Source organism: Camellia sinensis, chromosome 6 (genome assembly GCF_055761805.1).
Source record: "Camellia sinensis isolate YWXY chromosome 6, ASM5576180v1, whole genome shotgun sequence".
Lineage (NCBI taxonomy): Eukaryota > Viridiplantae > Streptophyta > Magnoliopsida > Ericales > Theaceae > Camellia > Camellia sinensis.
Genome location: NC_138966.1, coordinates 158,095,358 through 158,116,934, shown reverse-complemented (window position 1 = coordinate 158,116,934; position 21,577 = coordinate 158,095,358). Strand labels below are relative to the sequence as shown.

The window sequence follows — 21,577 nt, the reverse complement described above, 5'->3', positions numbered from 1 at the left end:
ACAATGAAGGTCAAGGCGAAGAGGGTCATAAACAATTTCTTGCTTTCATGGCGGCTTCTGAAGCTGAAGGACAAACAGATTCTCCAAAGAGGTCAGTTGAGAATATCACTGATGATGAATCCTCGGAGAGCGATCATGAAGAGCTTGAGCAAGCTTATGAAAAGTTGTATAAGGAGTCTCTTAAGTTATTCAAATTGAATGATAAACTCACAAAGAAACTCAAAGCATGTGAAAGTGAGAATGTCAAACTTAAGGAAGAGATTTCCGAGGCCAGGATTAATGCCATCAAGGTAACTGATGATCGACAAGTTCTTTGTGCAAAATTGTTGACTTGTGAGACAGAGAGGAATGAGCTGCTGCAAACCCACGCCATGTATGAAGAAAAGATTGAATCTCTTGAGATGTCACAAGTTGCTTTGGAAGAACTAATGATCAAGAAAGAGGAAGAGCTCAAGTGTGCTATGGCTACCATTGGTCTTTGGAACAGAGGATCAAAGACTTTGGAGGATATCATTGGGTCTCAACAAATGAGTTGTGACAAGAGTGGCATTGGCTTTGGTGGTAAGAAAGAGCAAAAACAGATTGCTTCCTCATCTTATGATACAAGAACTCAAGGAAAGGGAGGACAAAAGATTCAACAAGATGAAAGACTTCTCAAACTCCCTAGAGTTGGTAAGGTAAAAGAAAAGGAGGTACACCCTGTTTTTATTTGTCATCATTGTGGTATGCATGGTCATATTCGCCCTTATTGTTATAAATTGCATGGGAGAGTGCCTCAAAAGGGTAGAGATTCGACTTACATGTCTAGGCGGAATACCAAGATTCATGAGGGTGTTCACTACACCACGACACTTACCAAGACCGCTAGACCTGATTTTGTTAAGACCAAAAAGATTTGGGTGAGAAAACTTGACTTGTGTTAATTTGTTTGGTCGTTTTAGTCTATAGGTTTTTGTGTGTTTTTTTTCGGGTCTTTTAATGTGTGCTTGTTTGTTTTTTGTCTTGCTTTGGTTAAGAAAAAAATTGAAAAAAAAAAAAAAAAAAAAAATTCCAAAAAGATATTCTTAGTATGGTTTTGCAAGCTTGAAATTTTTGAGTGGTCCTTGGTACATATTGGAATTGATGAGAAAATCCATTACATGTTAATATATGTGTGCTTTCTGTGATCATTACTCATTTTGGAGTGTGTGCTCTTTGATTAGTATGTCTCATTCTGTACACATTCTTGGATTAGCAAATTCTGGAGTCTTCCGCCCTAGTGATTATTTTTTTATGGACTTCTGTCATTGATCTTTTGTGTTTCTAGAGGAATTGACCTATACTAGCATATCATGGGTGATGTTGAGTCTCTTAACCACCTACCATCTTTTTTGCACCTCCATGGCTTTCCCCTTAATTCTTTGCAATCTAGCCATGAGGAAAAGGCTACCTCAGAGTCACCAACCAGGCCATCCTTATTATATCCATGCTTCTCTGGTTCGGTTTCCATACTCTTGAGCGTGTCAGCCACCAATGATTGTGCAAAAAGAAAAAGAAAAAGAAAAAAGAAAAAGAAGAAGACAAAATATGAAAAAGAAAGAAAAAAAGTGCAAAAGAAAGAAAGAAAAAAAAAAAAAAAGATTCATTGATTGAGGGGGAGCCTCCGCCTTTACTCACCAAATACCCCTTGATTCCTAGTGGTTTGACTTTCCTTTGGCGTACTTAAGATTCTTTTGTCGGAGGTCCAGCTTTCATATCACTACTAGGATTGAATCTAGTGTTTGACGAACTCCAAGAGTCACACACACACTTTTTATCATGGGATCTATGCTTTTCACATAATGCATCACTTTCTTTCATGAGGAATTTTCTACAGACTGTGTACATTGTGTTTTCTTGTAATGGTGCTTCTTGGATAATCTTATGTGTTTTAAGGTACTAATATGAAATTCCTTGCTTGCTCCACCATATTTTTTTTTGTCGTTTTCTTCTTGTTCACTGTTTTCAGTGTTTGTGGTTGCTTTTAGTGAGGGGGAGTTTGGTTCATTTTGATATGTTTTGGTAAGGGAGATTGGCTATTTGTTTTGCATGTTGCTATGCCCTATTTGCCCGTCTTGTATGTTCATGGTATTTACATCGTCATATCATTGCTTGTGTGGTTTATGATCTTGCTTTTGTTGTTTGAGAGTTGTTGTTCATGAGTCCTAGTTTTCATCTATTCATGTTTTCCATCTCATGTTTCAAGTTAATCGTGTCATATGTCCATTGTTTTTTTTCTTATACTTTTGTGGGACTAATAGTTGTTTTGGAGATTGTGGCACTAATAACTGTTTTGCAGATCATGACCTTGAAAAAGAAGTTGGCTTTTGTTGGCTGTAATGGGTTGGGGTGTTTAGGATTTTATTTGTTAGGTGTGTTTTGTCACGGCATTGCCAAAGGGGGAGATTGTTAGGTTTTATTTTTTGGCAATCCCGTTTGACAAAACTCCTTTGAGTTGTATTTTTATTCGCATTTTTATTTCAGTGAGGCTATGAGTTGTTAGATGCGAATCCAACCCGAATCAAGCATTTCAGAGGAGAAGTTTGTGATGATAAAGCTTTCAAGATTGCCACTTCGCTGATTATGACGGGGATCGAGCTGCCTGTCCGAGCATGATATATTTTTCCAGTTTTTCCATTTTTGGCCTTCCCGCTCGAGCGGGGAAAGTGACGCTCGAGCGGGGATTGGAAGCTCTCAGCATCTCTGCAGTCGCCTGTAAAAATACTGGAATGTGTGATTTTACGCTCGAGCGGATGCTCCTACGCTCGAGCGCATCTCAGTTTGTTCGCACGCAGTTTTTGGTCAGTCCGCTCGAGCGGGCTGTGTTGAGCTCGAGCGGAGATCGCGGGACAGATTCTATAAATTCGCGTGTTGGGTCAGATTTTAGGATTACTTCTCCAGATCTTCTTTTTGGTTTCTAGGGTTTATATCTGGGGATACTTTGAGAGTTTTCTTTGATGTTTTTATTGAGTATTCAACTCATGATCTAAAGAGAGTACATCAAAGGTCTGTTTGTTATACACAAAAGAGAGAGTTATTCTTCAGTTGTGGATTCTGAAGAATTCGAGCCTGAAGCTTTGGTGGAATCCGGAGTGGCTCATCAGAAAGACAATTCCGCGGTGAAGATGGGGTTGGAAGAGGCACATAAAGGTTGGTTCAATTAGGCGTTGTGGATTCGCTAGGTAATTGAGAGTATACCTGTGTAATTCCTTTAATTCTTCTTAGTGGATTGTTCTTGTGGCTGTTGCCCGTGGTTTTTGACCACAGTTGGAGGTGTCCAATTGTGGTTTTTTCCACGTTAAATCACTGTGTCTCTTTGTCTTGATTGTTTGATTGTTTGATTGGGATTGTTATATTCTGCTTAAAATTGATACATAATCACAAATCAACATCTAGGGGATTTCTAGATTTTTCATAAACCAACTCAGGTGTATGCTTTATTTAATAAAATAGATAAATATAGCTAGCATTCTGTTTCAAGCTCCATTCAGAAGTTTAATAGCATTCTGTTTGAAGTTTTTGAAAGAGGAATTTCAGTTTCAGTTGGGAATGGCAGAGTGACTAGGTTCTGGTTGGACAAATGGATGGGTGATGCTCCATTAAAAGAGCTGTACAGTACCATAGGCTGTATAGTCTGTCTCTTTATAAGTTTGGAAGTATTTCTGACTTTGATGGAGTTTGACTCAAGTTATTCAAGGGATTTTCACTTCGGTGGTGAGACTCATGAGGACAAAAACTTTATTGTGACTTTCATTCTAGCAAGGAGTTCTTGTTCAAATCTCTTATTTAAGGCCTCTGAAAAAAATTGTTCATGGTGGTAGAGACAGTTTCTTCTGTAGGGTGCAGTGCGGTGCAGCTCCTTTCAAAGTTCATATTTTCTGTTTAAATTCAAGAATTTAGGTATGCATATTTGGATTTCCCTTCCATTGGCAGTGTTGTGGACAGTTTGGACAGTTCAGAATGATTTTTATTCTTTAATAGTGTGAAGCCAGATTGGAACCAAGTGGTTGATATTGTTAAATTTTGGATAATTCGGTTAATGATTTTATTTTTCCATTTAGATGGGATAAAAAGCTGGAAGTGCAGGAAACTGAGGCGTCGAGGCTTCAGCTAAGTAGATTGGAACAGCTGTGCAATGTCTTCACTCGGTTTGCTGGTTTTTGTTTATGCTAATCCTTCTTTGTTTGGTTATTTGGGTTGGATGCTGTGCCTCTGAATCGTGCTGATGCTGCTGCTGCTCAGCTAAGTGGCTGTTATTTGGGTTTATCTACGTCGGTATCTTGCTAACTTAGAGGTGTTCGTTTGTGGTTCTGTCTTGCAGCTTGGGATTTGCTTTTGGTTTGCGCCAACCTTGTTTGGGATAGGCCTTTAGCATTGAAGCTGTTTGGTTTGGTTTTGTTTTTGTTTTTTTGTTTTTTCTCGGTGTAATTTGTTTATCAAGTTAATAAAAGTTTATTCCTATTGCCGATTAAAAATAAAATAGAAAAAAAGTAAATTACACTTACTTCTCCTGAGATTTACGACAATTTCAAAGACCTCCCCTGAGGTTTCTAAAATGACACTCCCCTCCCCTGTCAGATTTTTCAGCCTAACACTGTCAACCAATAATGGTATTTTACTATTTCACCCTTATCTTTGACTTAAAATATCTTTGTACCAAACAGCCTTAACCAAAAGATCATTGTTGTAACCAAAGATAAATTGATTTCTCTCTAACCAAACTACTAGACCGCCGACCCACTTTTATTTTCTGCCCAAAAAAATTCACCCCCATTTCCATTAACAGTTTCTTGCCAATAACCACTTCAACAATGCCAATCATTACTAAATGAGTCGTTGATAACCACTGTCACACAAAACCCAAATCCACACCATAAAAACACTCAGCCTATTATTACCATACCTCCAACTCACCATTCATTCTCTACAATATGAGACCTATCACCATGCTAATCCACCACTTTCATTCTATTGCCATAATAACACTTTTTTTTTTTTTTTTGTCTTTTTTTTTTTTTTAATTTTTATTTTGTTAAGGTTGAAAGCATGTATATGAATCTTAAATTTGTTATTGATTGCAATAATGATGGGTTTACATTCAGTTGAACACCATTGTTTTTGCCTGCCATTACTTGATCTATATATATACACACTACTAGAAAAGTGATTTTTTGCGTCTAATTTTTTGCGACTGACTATTTAACGGTCGCAAAAAATCAATATTTGCAACCACACAAAAATAAATGAATTGAAATATATTTATTTCAAAACAACATGATTTTCCTTCCTCAATTTATTATTCCTATTTCTTTTATTTATTTTATATGCCAATGCCCTAGCCCCTTTCACTCTCACGACATTCACAAACTCTCTCTCCCTTGCTCTCTTGCTCACCATAGTCGCAGCTTCCGTGGTTTGAATCTCTGTCTCTCGGTCTCTCACTTTCTTCATCATGCTTTGTTTCTCTGATCTTCAATTTCATTTTCCGACTCGAAATTCTATTTTCCAAGTTGAATTTTCTCGAAGAAAGTTGCAGCCTCTGCAAGATTTGATCGACGATGAAGCAGAAAATTGTTGAATGAAATTAGGTTAATTGTTTGATCGAGCAAAGAGGGAAAAAAAAAAACAGAGATGAGAAGCGTGAACAACAACGCTCTAGATACGATAAGCGTTGCTGCGACTGCGATTGCTTCAGCTAGGACACAAGCTTCGGTTCAGGTAAACAATTTGATTCGAATTTTGACTATAATTTACGTTGCTTGTTGTGGTTGATGATTTGATTATCTCAATTAGATACATGAATCTCTCGAGTTTTGATTTCTAATTCTAAGCTCTGTATAATCTGAACATTTAGGTTCAAGATCTGTTGATTATCTATGTTACTTTAATCATTTCAGTTTGTTTGATGTAGTTTTTGGAAATTATATTTGTTTAATGCTTTTTAATTGTTTTTTTTTTTTTTTTTTTGTTGCAAGTCATCCTGATCATCTTTAAATTGAGAAGGCAAAGAAGATGCTGAGGGTAAAAACCTGAGATGTATCCTACCATATATATATATATATATATATATATCACTTTGTTAATGTTATTTTTTTTTTAAGTGCTTGAATGAACAAGCACTGATTATCTCTTTTGAGAATATGTGAGGTCTTTCGTTTATCTCATTTGCTGTCTATTTTGCACTTCTTATTGCAGTTCCTTAATAATCATCAAATAATATATGTCTCTGCTAATAAGCTTTAACATAAGTAGTCACAAAAGAAATGTTCATGTATTTCTTGTCGTGTTATATCATGTTTGTGTTCAGTAATTCATGAACCACTTCTTCCCAATGGATGGTTGTTCAACACAACAAATGTGTAACATCACTTGAATAGTTTATCTTGCTCTTTACGGTGTTGGTACATGGCACTTTATTAACTACCAGTTTAGTGTATTTGCTACAGCCTCAAAATAAAATGTTGTGCATATTGCTTATAAGTAGATTGTGTTTGTCCTATTTGTCGCTTTCGTCTTGGATTTTTTTTATATTTTTTATTCTTGGGGAATTACTGTCTGCTTGATTTAGGATAATGTCATCTGTTTTTATAGTGTCATTTTTAACAAGAATAGCTTTGTTTTGTGTAGATTCGTATGTTGGATTTAGTGCTTAAGGCATCACCTCAAGATTCTAAGGAGCCTCAAACCGCTCGCATCCTTCTTTACAAGTTATTCTATGATCAAACTGATCAAGGAATGACTCAGTTCCTTTTAAACCAAATCAAATCATTTGATACTCATAAACAAGCCAAAAGGTTTTGTTCTTGCACTTTAGCACCTTAAAATGTTTATTCTCAATTTGTGATTATGAATTTTGTGTCAAGTAAGTTACTTGCACCTATGGAACTTCATATAATAGAACTTGTGGCTTTGCTTTGGAGGTAATTTATATTGTTGTTATCTCTTTTGAAGTTGATAATGTTAATGTTGGATTAATATCGTCAAACTTACTTGACATAAAGTGTAGGAGAAGTGTTAATGTCGTCAAACTTCCACGAGGCAGTTGAAAAACTTCCGTTCTTAATTCTTGCCTAATATGCAGTCAAACTTAATTGAGAATGAAAATGAATTAAGATAAGACAAATAAGCATTCTTGTCCATTGATCTAGTCAATAAATATCATATTTTATTATGACCTCTTTTCTTTTCATTTTTTAATTTTTTTTTTATTTTCTATGAAAGATACATTGGTCTCAATGATGGGTGAAGCTTGACTTTAGTTGTACCTAAGAAATTTAAAAAATAAAAAATAAAGAGGGTGAAATCATGTGCTGACAATTAATATTTAAATATATATATATATTTCCTGAAAATTTGCGTGGCAAAATTGAAAGATTGTGGTACATAACAATTTATATCCAATTTAAGTACGTGTGTGTGTGTGCTCGCATGTAGAGTATGTATTGCTTGGGTTGTTTTTATGCCTTGTTTGTTTGCTGAGAAAATCTATTTTTTGCTTTATTTGCACTTTTGGTCTCTATGTATCGCTCTTAATTCCTGCGTTAAGTGATGAATAATATTGATGCATTTGTTGTTATTTTCTTAGCCAACCAGACAATTGAATGAACAGCTCAAAAAAAAAAAAAGAAGACAATTGAATGAACGTTTTGATGGAATGAACGTTTCATTTCAACATCATTTCAGGGATTCGAAACGTTTATATTGTATAAACTGTAAGCTACATTTGTTTGTTTGAGTGTGGAGTTGTTAATAAACATGCCCTGCTTTGATTTGATACTCTGTTCATTCATCTGTCTTGGTAGGTAATACTAGACTTATTGATATCCTACCTACATATTAAGTTTCCTTTTTTTTCTTCTGAATATTTCAAATGTTATTTGACTATTGTCTTGTGTGTTTTTCACATTGTCATTTGGGTCTTTTCGCTTATAATCATGTAATCAGTGAAGTGTATTTTTTTTTTTTTTTTACAATAAGCATTGTCAGCCATTATTGTTTATGTCATTTTGCCAACTGTGCACTTGCTGTCAAGTTAATGGGTTTTGTTGTATATTATGCATTTTTTTTTTAATTACAGTGCATTTAGTTTTTAATTTTGCTTTATACATTAGTTTTGAGTATAATTTCTGCATGCTTCTTCCAGGTGTTGAAGTAAAAGCTGGGCAGCCTCTTAAGGTCAATCTTGAGGTAGGCAGCGTCATACACATTTCCCAGGTTATAATCAATGCATCTACTATCGTTGAAATTGATTTACTTTCTTCCATTTTTTTTTTTGTTCTATAAATTTATAGGATCAATAAAATGTCTACCATTTTTATTTTTGTCTATTTATTTTTGGTTTGAGAAATGTTGGGATGTTGCTATTTTTTCAGGCAGCACTGGGTGAAGGAAAGAAGGGAAAAGGAAATGACATTGTCCCTCTTCAGGTGAATATTAATGGCAAGAAATTAGTTCTAGGATCACTTTCTGCAGGGAAGTTCCCTCAAGTTTCATTTGATTTGGTGTTTGAGAAAGAATTTGAGCTGTCACATGGGAGTGTCTACTTTTGTGGATATTCGGCAGATAATCAGTTTGAATATCCTTTACATTTGTTCCTAGTTTCCTGTGCTGTTGATTTCTCTTTTGCTGTTATCAATGTCTTTATATCAATCTTTAGTGAGATATGCCGACCTGAGCTTCAAGATGAGTCTTAATTTGAATTTGTGATTTGTTTTCTTTAGAGTCTCACACATTACTGTACACTTTCATGTTGGTCCTTGAATTTGAAGTATGAAGTGTCCTAGGGCTTTGCTTGCTGCATTAACGATATACTGGAAATTCGTTTTACAAACCAATTCATGTTAAACTTCTTGTCTTCCCTTTCCATTATTTTCCACTGGCTTGCAAGTTAAATTTAAATGCAAATGTTTGCTTTTCCATCTGGCTGTTCCTTGTTTTATCATTAATATGTAGTGTGTAAATCTTATTGATAGATTGTGTTATTTCAATATCGATTCTTTGTTTTTGAATTTTTGTTTTGATTTTGACCTGGAGGAGATTGAAAACTGTTTAGATTTCAATTTTACAGAACATCAACAGATTCAAGGTTGTAATTAATTATCAGGTGCATGATTTAGTTTATTTTCCAATTCTGTTTTCTTTATCAACTCTGTATTCTCATTGTCCGACAGATTCAATGAGCAAGCATATTTGGACAGGGTATTGCTTAGCTATGTTGAGGGGCTTTGTGTTAGTTGCAAAACCAACTGCTGATAAAGTTGTGTACTTGAATTAGACTTTCGTAAGTCAATTCTCTGCCCGCCTATTTTGGCTAGTTAATTTAAAGTTTTTTTGTTTGGCTGTTACATGTAAATCTTGAATGTTTTCCATCAGCTCCTTCTGAATATGGTTAATAATTTTTTTGGCAAGAAACATCAATTATGCATGAGAAATGACTTGCCAATTTTGCTGTCAACTTTATCTGCAATTGATGCAAGAGCATGTGCCAAGATTCTTGCTGATTGCATTCATGTAGCTAGTGGTATTATTCAAAATTTTACAGCAGGAAAATTGGCAAAACTTTGTGAGCTGTTGTGTGCAATCACTTCACCAAAAGTCCTCAACATGCATTTTCTCTGTTAGTCCGTTACTTTCTACACATAATTTTTTGGTCTGTACTACTTCCTGTTTTGGCTAGCAAGCGTTCTGATTTGCATCTTTAAAATAAAGACTAAATGGTTCGTGCTTGGTCCAGTATGCCTTCTCGTGGTCCAATAACGACCCGAGGGCTCATTTTGGATCTCCCATTGAATATTCTGATATTGGTAGTTTTTTTCATCTTTTTAATTTTTTGATCTTATAGAAATAACACTCCCACACACCCTGACTCTCGATTCTTGCGATTAAAATTGTTCTCTGTAGCTTATTGAACTGGTTCCTTTTGGAATTTAAAACAAGTGTATCCTATATTATTTATACAAACGTAGCATAATGGTATTTATTTATTTATTTTTCTTTTCTGTGAAATTTGACCATTTGGCCCTGTGGCAATGGTGCATGATGCTACAATTATTTAACTTCTTTCCTGATTTCATTATGAAGGATGGATTTTTGCCCCGAAATGCTATGGAATAATGTATATCAAAATATGATGGGATGTTTCCATGGTATATATTTGAGTGACATGCATAGGTTGGTTCTGGAGTTTTAGTTAGGGCAACACAAATGTTTTGGAGTTGCTAATGTGGATTACTTAACCTTTGAACATAAAACTAAATGCATCTTTCATGTGCCAAAGCGTTAAAACAGAGCAAAGTTAAGATTGAGGTTCAATAGTGGATTTGAAATTGAGGAGGTTTGAGGTTTGAAGCTGGTTTTAGTATAATAAACGTAATAGGGCTTTCTGTATAATAAAAGTTTTTTTTTCCAGAGTTAGCTATTGGCTTTGAGGATCCTCGTGTGCAACTACATATTGCTGATGGTATGTGGAAAAGATGTTCTAATTATTTTTTACATGTAGTTTAGTGAACATTTGCATCTGAAATCTTATTACCCATTTTATATGGATCCATTAATCTAGGTTATTAATAATTTTACGTAATTAATGCCTCTAATTGTACTACTGATTATATAACTAGACTTTCCTGTTGATCTTCTTTTCATTATTGTGGCAGCTGTTGAATTATGATGCAATTATTGTTGATTCATCAGACCCTGTTGGTATGTTTATAATTCGAACTTTCTACTTGTTTTCCTTTTTCCTATTTATTTGCCTGTGTTACAGTGCTTTTCAAAATGTTACTTAACAAATGCTTCATGATCTCAAACTGTGCAAAAAAATAAAATAAAATTGATTGACAGTTGTCTTTGTTTTTCTTTTATATTTCTAGTCCTTGAAATTTAGGACCATATGTATTCACAATATGGAAGGTTATCTTAGTTTTCTCTTGATTTTTCTGCTATTTGGAATATAGGCACAGATTATGCATATGGGTAGAAGTTATATAATTCCGAATGCCATGATTAAGTGATCCCATAGTTAAGCCTAAAGTTGCTTTCAAGGTAATTGAAACTCTAGTTGCAAATCACTGATCTGCCATAAAGAGAAGCCACTGACATAGTTTTATTTTGATTATTTCAAGCTAAACTAACACATTGAAGTGCATTAAATTATCAAGTCGAGTTTGATATATGTTTTTGCAGATTTTGTTGAAGGAATGGTTGATATAATCGAGCGGTTGATGTTGGGAGCCAAAGATTATGTTGCTCTTTTTTTTTTTTTTTCGATGACTTGAATTTTTTAGTGCAGTGTATTTAAGGATGGTTAATGAATAATGTCTATTATAAATTTAATTAATTTGTTAATTTTGTTATTTTTCATTTACAAAAAATTGTTTGGTGCTTGTAATTGATTTTTTGTTGTAGCAAACCCATATATGATTTTTTTTTAATAAATAATTATTTGCGACAGTAAAACAATGGTCGCTAAAAGTGTTTTTTATTTTTTTATTTTTTTTGCGACGGCAAAATAGCTGTCGCAAAAAGTAGTTTAGGCGGTCGCAAATAATTTGCGACCGTTGCTTTGCCGTCGCAAAAAGTATTTGCCACCCCCACATTTGCGTCCCCCATGTGCGGTCGCATAGGCCGTCGCAAAAAGTCTTTTGCGACTGTATTTTTATTATTTGCGACGGCATGTGGCGGTCGCAAAAGGTGTTTTTTTTAGTAGTGACATATGTACTTTTTGCACTTAGAATATGGATATACACGCATATACATAGTAGACAGAGAAAATGAGAGTTTTATAGAAAAATTTATATAGATAAAAGGAGTTGTTGTAAGATGGTTGGTTCATGAAAAGTGATGTAGATAAGAATTTATAAATTATATATTTATTTCAATATTTTAGTGTTTAGTTATAATTATTATTTAACGTTAAAATATTTAGTTTTATATTTATTTGGGTTGCCTATTTAGTTTATTTCCTTGTTTGACAATAATTTATATTTTCCTTTTTAAATATTCTTGACTCGCAAGAATATATATTTTCCTTTTTAGATTTTTTTTGACTAGCAAGACTTATTTTAGTATAAATACAGATGTAAGCCCTAGAGCAAGAGGAGTTGAAGTTGATATTTGATTAATGAAATTGAGAGTTTTCTCAAAATTATTTGTTCCTAAAAAGAGTATCTCTAGTTCGGATTTATTTGTGGTTCGATCTTGTTATTTGTTCTTATTTTCCATATGCTTCCCTGCATCAGAAGGGAAGGTAGTGAGCACTGAGTGATTGGGTGCATTTTGGTCAGCATTCAATTTTACTCATTTATTAATTTTGTAACAGAACTTTGTAAAACTTTAATTTTTACATGAAAACTGGGTGGTTGGTGCGCACAGGGAAAGGGTTGGGTGCTGGTAATTATTTATGGACGAATTATGTTGTGGGAAATTGAGTTGCAGGGGAAAATCCTATGGAAAATGATGAATATCTTATATTTTTCCACAAAATTAGTTTTTATTTTTTGTAATGTTCACAAAACAAATTTTGAAAAACAAAATCAAACAATTGTTCTTGGACTGCTTTGGATAATTTGTTTCATAAACCAATCTCTTTGAATTACACGCTTAATTACTGTGGGTTTGTTCGATAACATTTTGACGCACACATAAAACTAAAATTAATTTCTTTTTCCTTTTATTCTTTGTGCTGTGCAGAACTTGTTCACAGAGTTGAGTGTGTGTTTTGTTGTGGGTTGGGTTGTTTCATTGTATAAGTATTTTTTATTTTATAAAATTATTTACTCATTAACTCATTTAATAAGGGTAAAATTGGTATTCTCAAAACATAGACAAACAATGTCTGCTATTTCTGCATTGTCACTGACTGAAAGTTTACAGAGGGAGGAGTTTGTTACTACAACAATGATTCAGACCATTAATTTTGGTGCTCTAATGAAGCACTAATGACATAGCAATGAATAAAAAAAATAAAACAAAAACAAACAAAGACCAAAACATCATATCATTGTGGGTGAAGCCCACTGCCAACTCATTAGAGCTATCTTTAGAGCTCAAAAATTAGAGTTCCAAAGCATTTTTCTTGTTACTAACAACTAAACTAGAGGGGATATGAGTGTCATTTTTGAAACTTGAGGTGAGGTGTATGCTATTATCACAAAGCTCAAGGAGGTCAGTGTAATTTACCAAAAAAAAAAAGGATAGATATGGTTAAGTAGAATCTTCTTGTTAGTGTGTGATTTGGCTTGTGGATTTAGGAAAATCTATTCAACATGTGTGAGAGGAAGAGAGAGAGAACCTGATAATGAAAATATTGTTGTCAGTGTTAAAATTTTCAAATGAGTAATGTTACAATAATCATGTTTATATATCATATTGGGTTTATTATGTGATGTTTTATTATTGCATTGATAACAAATATAAATGATGAGGCTCATTCAAATATGACAAATAAGATGATTAATCCAACATCATATAGCGAAAAGTGATGAGAAATGTGTTTGTAGAGAATCATATCAGCAGATTTATGTGCAACTCGGAGAAGAAATTATGTGAAGATCCAAATATGTGACGTATTGTTATCACATTGATAATAGATAAAGTGATGATATTCATTCAACTAATGTAATTACAACAAATAAGATGATAACTCGATATAGGAAAAAAATGATGAGATATGTGTTTGTAGAAACATATATACCTCTAGATTATACAAAACCCTAGGAACTACATTCGTTGCTTTCTAAGATTTCAGCTAAAGCTCTTTACTGTATGAAAAGAGACTTTTTGAGTTAATACAGTTTTGGGGCCTGATCTTGACTGATATCATGTTACCTCTCTGTCTCACCCATCCCTGAGAATACAACCTCCACCAGCAGAAGCCAAGCACATAATCAACCCAGTGGTTCATTTTTTTAAATCAATGGGGAAGATTCCAAGCAAGTTGAATGGGGAAGATTCCATGCAAGTTCTAAGTGGTTGTAGAGCATCTTCAAACACATTTTCTGAAACAAATTTTGGCTTCATGTGGTTCAAAGTTGACTTCTTCTTTAAATAAAACTAATAATAAATCATTTTAAAAAAATTTAAATCATTTGATAAACTTTTTTTTTATTAAAAAATTCACTTACTCTAAAAAATCATAAGAAACGTTGAAAAAAAAAGAAAGAAGGTTTGTTCCAAACAAACTAACATTTTTTTAATTTGATAATTACAATTTGTATCAATTAAAAATTTAAGTGACTATTAAAATGTAGATTAAAAATTAAAAAAAAAATTAACATGAATTTTATGTGCAAGTGAGAACAGAATACCTTGAGATGAAGATCTTGAGATTCAACATTGAATATTAAAACATTGAAAACCTTGAGATTCACAATGTCCTAAATTTAATATGAATATTCAACATCAAAGGCATCAAGATTCATAGGTTTTTTAAGTCATCTTTAAAAAAATATGCCGATCCAGCAAGTTCCACTAGATCAGCATATTTCATGTCAAGAACTTGATCTTTGGCCACAGTTCGCCTATAGTAAGGGGCGTTATCCGATTTTTTGTGAGACTATAGATATTGCTGTTGGGAATTGCTTGGACCGGTTTGCAAAGGTTCTAACTTTGTTGAATGATCCAAGCCATGGGTACAACATTGAGTAGGTATGCAATTGACAGTGTGTTTCCTTAACCTATATCAGTAAGTAAATTGATAGAGACTGATCATTACTTTTAATTTATAGTCTTACGAATCCAATAATTAGTTTAAAATCATACCAATCCAAGACTCTACACTCATTTCAGTCACTTTCAAATAAATATGCCTATCCAACGAGACCTAGTAAATTGACATATTTCATTTCAAGAACTTGATTTTTAACCATTGTTTCATAGACATGTTTTAGCTAAACAAGATATACAATACTCAAGATTGTAAATATACAAATATAATTGGTACTAATGGTGAAGTTGTTCTCCAATCAATGTTACACTAAATTTTTTTCTCCACTAATGTCTTTAAAGGAAAAGCTATCCAACTCCTTGGAAACACACATTTAGTATTTCACCAATTCTTGAAAGTGAGAGCTCACAACAGATCTTCATCAATCTTTGCTACTAGGCAAAACACCCCCTCCTTGTTTCCTGCCAATAACCACCGTATATTTGCATGCCCTAAGAATAGAATAAATCTTCTTAGCCAAAATAATTACGTAAATAAATAAATAAATAAATGAAGATAAATGACAAACAACCAAACAAACTAAAAATCAAGACTAGAATAACAAATTCTTGCGCCCACATTCTTAAACTAATCAGTAATTAATTACCCTAGACCACTTGTTAATCTAAAACAAGCCGAATTTTTTGGTATATGGGGTCAACAGAATAGGACTCCCGGTAAGGCTCACACACACCAAACTCTTGAGCCTATGAAAGCCCACTCAACCACTAATATGCCTTACGTGACCAAAAATATCCAGAGTCACATGCCAATGAATTTCCTTTTATTCCGAAACCCATTGGGAACCCAAATGCCTAAACAACTATCCCACAAGGTCACATAACATATTAGGATTGTTTGAACTCGCCCTTTGATTTGAAGAACTACGAAACCATATCAACAAAATGACTCCACACAACACCTAGTCCTGTTGTCACTAGAACCTAGTTCAGGGCTTTGTAAGAAGCTGATTCTGGGAGATTCTATCTCCACATACCACTTTCTCTCAATTCACACACCGATTTTTGTTCAAAAGCTGATATAGTGTGTGGAAATAGAAGCTCTCCAAATTTCATGGGCAGAAGCTTGCCTGGTTGGATTCAAGCTTCCATATCTGGTTTAAATTTAAATAAATACACAGCTAGCTCCACAAAGCAAAAATAAATAAATTGGCCATGGATTGTCCACAGCTTGCTAGTTTTATCATTTGCTGAAGGGCCTCATACCTTCTTTTAAATTAGGAATGAACTAATCCATGATATTGTTGAAAAAAGATGGGAAAAGAATAAAAAACACATACCTCAAAACATGTAGGTAATTAGACACTTTTTTTCCATGACACTATTTGAGGATTCCTTTTTCTCTCTCCAGATTGCCAGTACTTCATCAATTTTGAACCGTTGTGTGAATGTTGATTCCTCCAGCGGAGTTGACGTCCCATTAGCATAAGCTAGGAGACCAGTATACGCAATCATTGCCCCATTGTCAACTGTGAAGCAAAGTCCCACATCGCCTGAGTACTAAAGTAATATTAAGCATATAATTGTGAAGGCACCCTCACCTTAATAGCTAGCTTTTGGGGTGAGTTCTACCCAAGGCTGTGTAACATGGTATCAGAGTCAGAGCACTCAAGGATGAGTAGAGTGCGTGTCCCTGGACTACACGCCACAGGTGCTGCCGAGTGAGCACGCTGGGCGTAAGGGAGGGTGTGAAGCGAAATCCCACATCGCTTGAGTACTAAAGTAATATTAAGCATATAAACGTGAGGGCACCCTCACCTTAATAGCTAACTTTTGGGGTGAGTTCTACCCAAGACCGTGTAACACCATACCTATTATCAACTGTAAACAACATTACCTCCCCCTCTCGGAGCACATGATTCTCATCATTTCTTGCACGCTACCAACAATGAGAACATCTTTCTTGTCATAGTGTGCCATTGCCCGTTTTGTAATCTCCACAAACACCCGAAATCAGAGTCTCCTAAACTAATTTAAATTGAATGCAGAAATTGAGCCACAACTAGATTATGTAAATATTTAACTAAACTAATGCTTGCAATTTACAAGAAACAGCAATACCAAATTACCAACTACACACTACTAAAAAAAAAACACTTTTTGCGACGGCCCATGCGACGACAAATGGTGTTGCGAATGTGGGCTGGCAAATACTTTTTGCGACGGCAAAGCAACGGTCGCAAATTATTTGCAACTGCATAAATTACTTATGGTGACCGCTATTTTGCCATCGCAAAAAAAAAAAAAGAACAGCACTAGCATGATTTTTGGCGACCATCTTGCTACCGTCGCAAAAAAAGAAAAAAGAAAAAGTGTAACGTTAAGCACTCTAGGAATAGCAATGACAAGAAATTAGACAATATAGCATTGTAGTTTAATTAGGCATTTCGTTTTGAGTCTCAAAATTGGAGCCATATGTGAAAGTTATTACAACTAAAAACTTGGAAAAAGTTCTGTTATGAAAAATATACAATCCAGATAAAATGCTAGTAAAGTCAAAATCTACAATGCTGGTGTTCACCACTGTACAAGGTACCGGTCCAGTTCCAATTTGTTACTATGGAGATATATGTTCCTCAAATCCAAGCTTGCACCTAATCAATACACATTATGAGGGGAAATAGATCAGAACACAGAATATCCTATTTCTAGATCTTTCTTTAGATATAAAGCCTCAAGCAGAGCAGAGAAAAGGCAGAGATTGCAAATAAATAATGAAAACTTAATAAAACAACAAAATAATTCAATGCTGGTGTTCACTATTCTAGAATGTGTACCTTAAATCTTCTTCTTAGGTTCCTAGAAAAGTTGAATGCTATGTATGTGGGCTAAATCCAAGCTGCCCGATTTTCATCCTGCCAAAAAAATAAAATAAAAATAGAGCAAGTCAATTTTCTGCTAATTTATATCTATACTTGGACATTCAAATAACAGTCCAAGCACATAGCCCTATCAGACACCATACAAAAGCTAAATAAATTTGTATTTAATCACTACCTAGAGCTGTTAATATCATAATGCAACCTTATGTCATATATATGGGGAGTTCAAGAAATGAGGATGAGGCAATGCCACTGTTGCAGAGTTCAATCTGTTGTAGACTAGTGAACTAAGGTCTGTTTTGGTGAGTATACAAACGTGTGTGTATATCATTTGTTTTTTTTTCTTAGTGGGCTCGTTAATCAAGCTTCAATTCAATCATCATAAAGGCACTAGGTAGTGATGCAAAGTGATATCAAATTGAATGGATTGAATTAGGTGTTTCAAGGTTTTGTTTGGGAATTTCATTTTATTAGGGATTATTAAAATTTACACTTGAATGGCCATATAATTGCACTTAAGTCAATTAAAAGCTTAAAATAAGTTTAAGGTCATCCTATTATGAATATATTTTTTTGGTATGTGAGAATTTCATTAAAAGAAACAAAGAATACAAAAATCAAGGGAGGCATACCTTTCAAATACCAAAGTCAAGAAAAACACGAAGCAGCTAGACTAATGAGGAGCAAAAATTCTCTTAGAAATCTACCAGTTTTTACACAATAGCAGATTAGAGTAAGATTGCTTTATAGATGCAAATTGAGAACATTTAACTCTAATATCAGAATTAATCTGATTCATCAAATATGTAGGCCTAATAAGGATTTTCCTCACAAGTTATACGTCCAGGGCATGTACCAGTCTCAGACAAGTAGAAAACCAACAGGTTAGAATTGACTACGAAGCAGTATTAGAAAAATTGACCACTGAATTTTTACAAGTTCAGCAAAGTGGATAAAAGAGGGGGTAAGGTCTAGAAAGATTAATGTTATCAAGGACACGACCAGATTTAAATATATCATAAGAGAATTAAGCATGTTCAGTTTAATAAAGGTAAATTAAGAACAATACTGTAACGCCCTCAAAATAATAACAATAAACCCATCAGATAAGACATGCATTTACATATAAACTAACCACATTCTTTCATTCATTAGAGTTCCATTACATAAGTATTACATGTTAACCTCATAACAAAATGCCCTACGGGCTTACAGCTTTCCAAGTTAACACTTGGTTACAACAAAGAGTTCTAACTCGTTTACACATTAAGCCCTTGGCTTGAAATTACATGTAATACATCAAAAGTAAAACGACAAAACTATGCCCGCCACTAGCCTCCCAGCTATGTCCTTGGAGGTGGCATGCTTCCTGTACCTGAAAATGATATTCCCATATAGGGTGAGCCACAGCCCAGTAGAAATACACTAAACCAACCATGGACAATGGCTAAAACATTAGCAATTGATAGTTGGTCAACACTGATACAATCACATAAATTACATATTTATGTCAACGACTTACAAGTCCCAATTACTTTTCATTTTCCCTTTAACAACAGATAAGCATACTAGCTCTATCACCATTTCCACAGATATGTATAAAAACTATATCTCACATTCAGATAAGCATAAAAGCTATATCCACATTCTCAACAGATATGTATATCATCAATATCCACAGATAAGCATACAAGCTGTATCCACACTTCACAACAGATATGTATATCAACAATATCCATAGATAAGCATACAAGCTGTATCCACACTTCACTTCACAAAGATAAGCATATGAGCTCTATCTTCACTTCTCTAGACAAGCATATGAGCTCTGTCTACGGAGTTCATCCCCTATCTCCTCCCAATACCTATCCGGTTTAGAGGTACATCCCCTATCTTCCCCTAAACCGCGGAGTACATCCCCTATCTCCTCCTCTACACATAACGTATATAAACACATTGGTTCTATATACAATCACACAATACACACAATTAATGTATTCTATCAACCGTCAAGTTCCATGACACATTCCATTTATTAGTTTCCGTTTACCTAATCATCATGCATTGTCTACAACAATCTCGACTATCCTCCACCGATAGCCCAAAGCAGTTATTTCTAAAACAGAAAATAGATGCACAAATGGATATTCAATCAACATTTCATTTCCTCATTTCTCACCAATTAATTATCCCAATTAATTAAACAATGTAATTAGGCCATTTTCCATAATTACCATTTCAACCCTTAGGTCCCATTTTCATCAATGATTCAACAATCATTCTATTTTTCTATGCCAAACATGCATCTAGGTTTATTATGAATAAAACCCCAACTTTTGTAAAATTACACAAAAGCCCCAAACTTTCACAAATTTACCAAACCAAGCCCAACATCTCAAAATACCAAAATTTAAAGACAAAACCCATAGAGAGGAGTAGGATATCCCTACCTTGAAGTTTAAGCCAAAAAGGAGATGAAGACTCCAAGATCAACTTGCTCCAAATCCAAACTTTTTTCAGATTAAATCGAAGCTCTCAACGCCCTCTATCTTTTTAACAAAGGCCCTAGGCTAGATTTACACCTTAGGGAGATCAAATCTTAGAGAGAGTGCAAGTTTAGAGAGAGAGAGTGCCGGATTAAGGGTTTGCTCAAAGAAAAGAAGTGAAAAAGTGATGTTTTAGACGCTGCTGTCCGCTGATATAAAACACTCTCGCTCGAGCGAAGGATTGGTCGCTCGAGCGACCAGACACAGAAAACTCTCGCTCGAGCCAAGAAGTTCTCGATCGAGCGAAGAAAAACCCAGACCGCTCGAGCCACGAAAAGCTCGCTCGAGCCAGAAACTACAACTCTCAGGTCCAGAACCGGGGCAACACTACTCTCGCTCGAGCGACAGACTCCTCGCTCGAGCGAAGGACCAAAAATCTGGGCAGCAACACTAGGCTCCCAAACACAACCAACCTGTAATAAACCTGCCCAACACATCCCATACTCAATATACAAAGTAAAAAGGATGCAAACAAGATAATAAACAACATCCAACATCCACGGACACATGTCCGGATCACTGTACAACAAGGGTAAACCCGGGATCGCTATAACCTCCCCCCCTTAAAGAATTTCGCCCTCGAAATTAAGCACAAGTTTTCAAAAACAGGTTTTCCTCCATTTTAAACAATGTTACAATTTAACATTCAACAATTCGACCCATTACCGGTCATCCCATCCCTTTAACAAGAGACATAACACAATATGTAAACAACATATGTATTATCAACATGCATCAACATTATGCACTAACTTTCCAATGTCAACAATATATTCAACACATATAGTGTCACATTCAACTTCCATATGAGGCAAGTTCCAAACATACTTCCAATAATCAAAACATTTTCAATGTTTCACAACTTAAGACATATATAAAAGCTCTTAAGTTCAACAAAAAGTAAAATTTAAATACAAGATTACATATCAACAAACAAGTCCGGATATTTCTCTCGGACTTCCAACTCACGTTCCCAAGTGGCTTCCTCCACTCCGTGATGTTTCCACAAGACTTTCACCAAAGGAGTGGTCTTGCCACGCAGGACCTGATCCCGCCTATCCAAGACCCGAACCGGTCTCTCCTCATACGAGGCATCCTCATCTACCTCTAAATCAGTCCAATCCAGCACATGTGATGGATCTGGCTCATACTTCCGAAGCATACTCACATGAAACACGTCATGTACTCCGGACAACTGCGGCGGTAAGGCTAACCGATAAGCAACCTCACCTATCCTTTCAAGGATCTCAAAAGGACCAATAAACCGAGGGGATAACTTCCCACTCTTCCCAAACCTCATCAGGCCTCGCCTAGGTGATATCTTCAGAAAGACATGATCACCTACCGCAAACGCCAAAGGTCTCCTCCTACGGTCGGCATAACTCTTTTGTCGACTCTGGGCTGTAACAAGCCTCTTACGGATAAGCTCAACTTTCTCCGTCGTCTCCCTAACCAACTCCGGACCCAACA

The 21,577-nt window shown here is 35.0% G+C and overlaps 1 protein-coding gene and 1 long non-coding RNA gene across 5 annotated transcripts in view; both read left to right on the top strand.

Annotated features, from left to right (window-relative positions):
- Positions 1 to 21,577, top strand: part of LOC145792439 (uncharacterized) — a 111,236-nt gene that overhangs the window by 58,057 nt on the left and 31,602 nt on the right. The gene's annotated exons all lie outside the window — the stretch shown is intronic.
- LOC114304743 (uncharacterized) lies at positions 5,174 to 9,048 on the top strand. 4 transcript variants are annotated; one of them, XR_014333383.1, is made up of 5 exons: positions 5,174 to 5,736; positions 5,994 to 6,039; positions 6,646 to 6,812; positions 8,162 to 8,232; positions 8,391 to 9,048. XR_014333383.1 is itself a non-coding variant. In XM_082875155.1 (3 exons), exons 1-3 carry the CDS (start codon positions 5,650 to 5,652, stop codon positions 8,446 to 8,448), a joined length of 312 nt encoding a protein of 103 aa, XP_082731281.1. In that variant the 5' UTR covers positions 5,174 to 5,649; the 3' UTR covers positions 8,449 to 9,048. The 4 variants fall into 4 exon arrangements, 1 of the variants encoding a protein (XP_082731281.1); XR_014333382.1 differs by lacking the exon at positions 5,994 to 6,039; XR_014333384.1 differs by lacking the exons at positions 5,994 to 6,039; positions 6,646 to 6,812.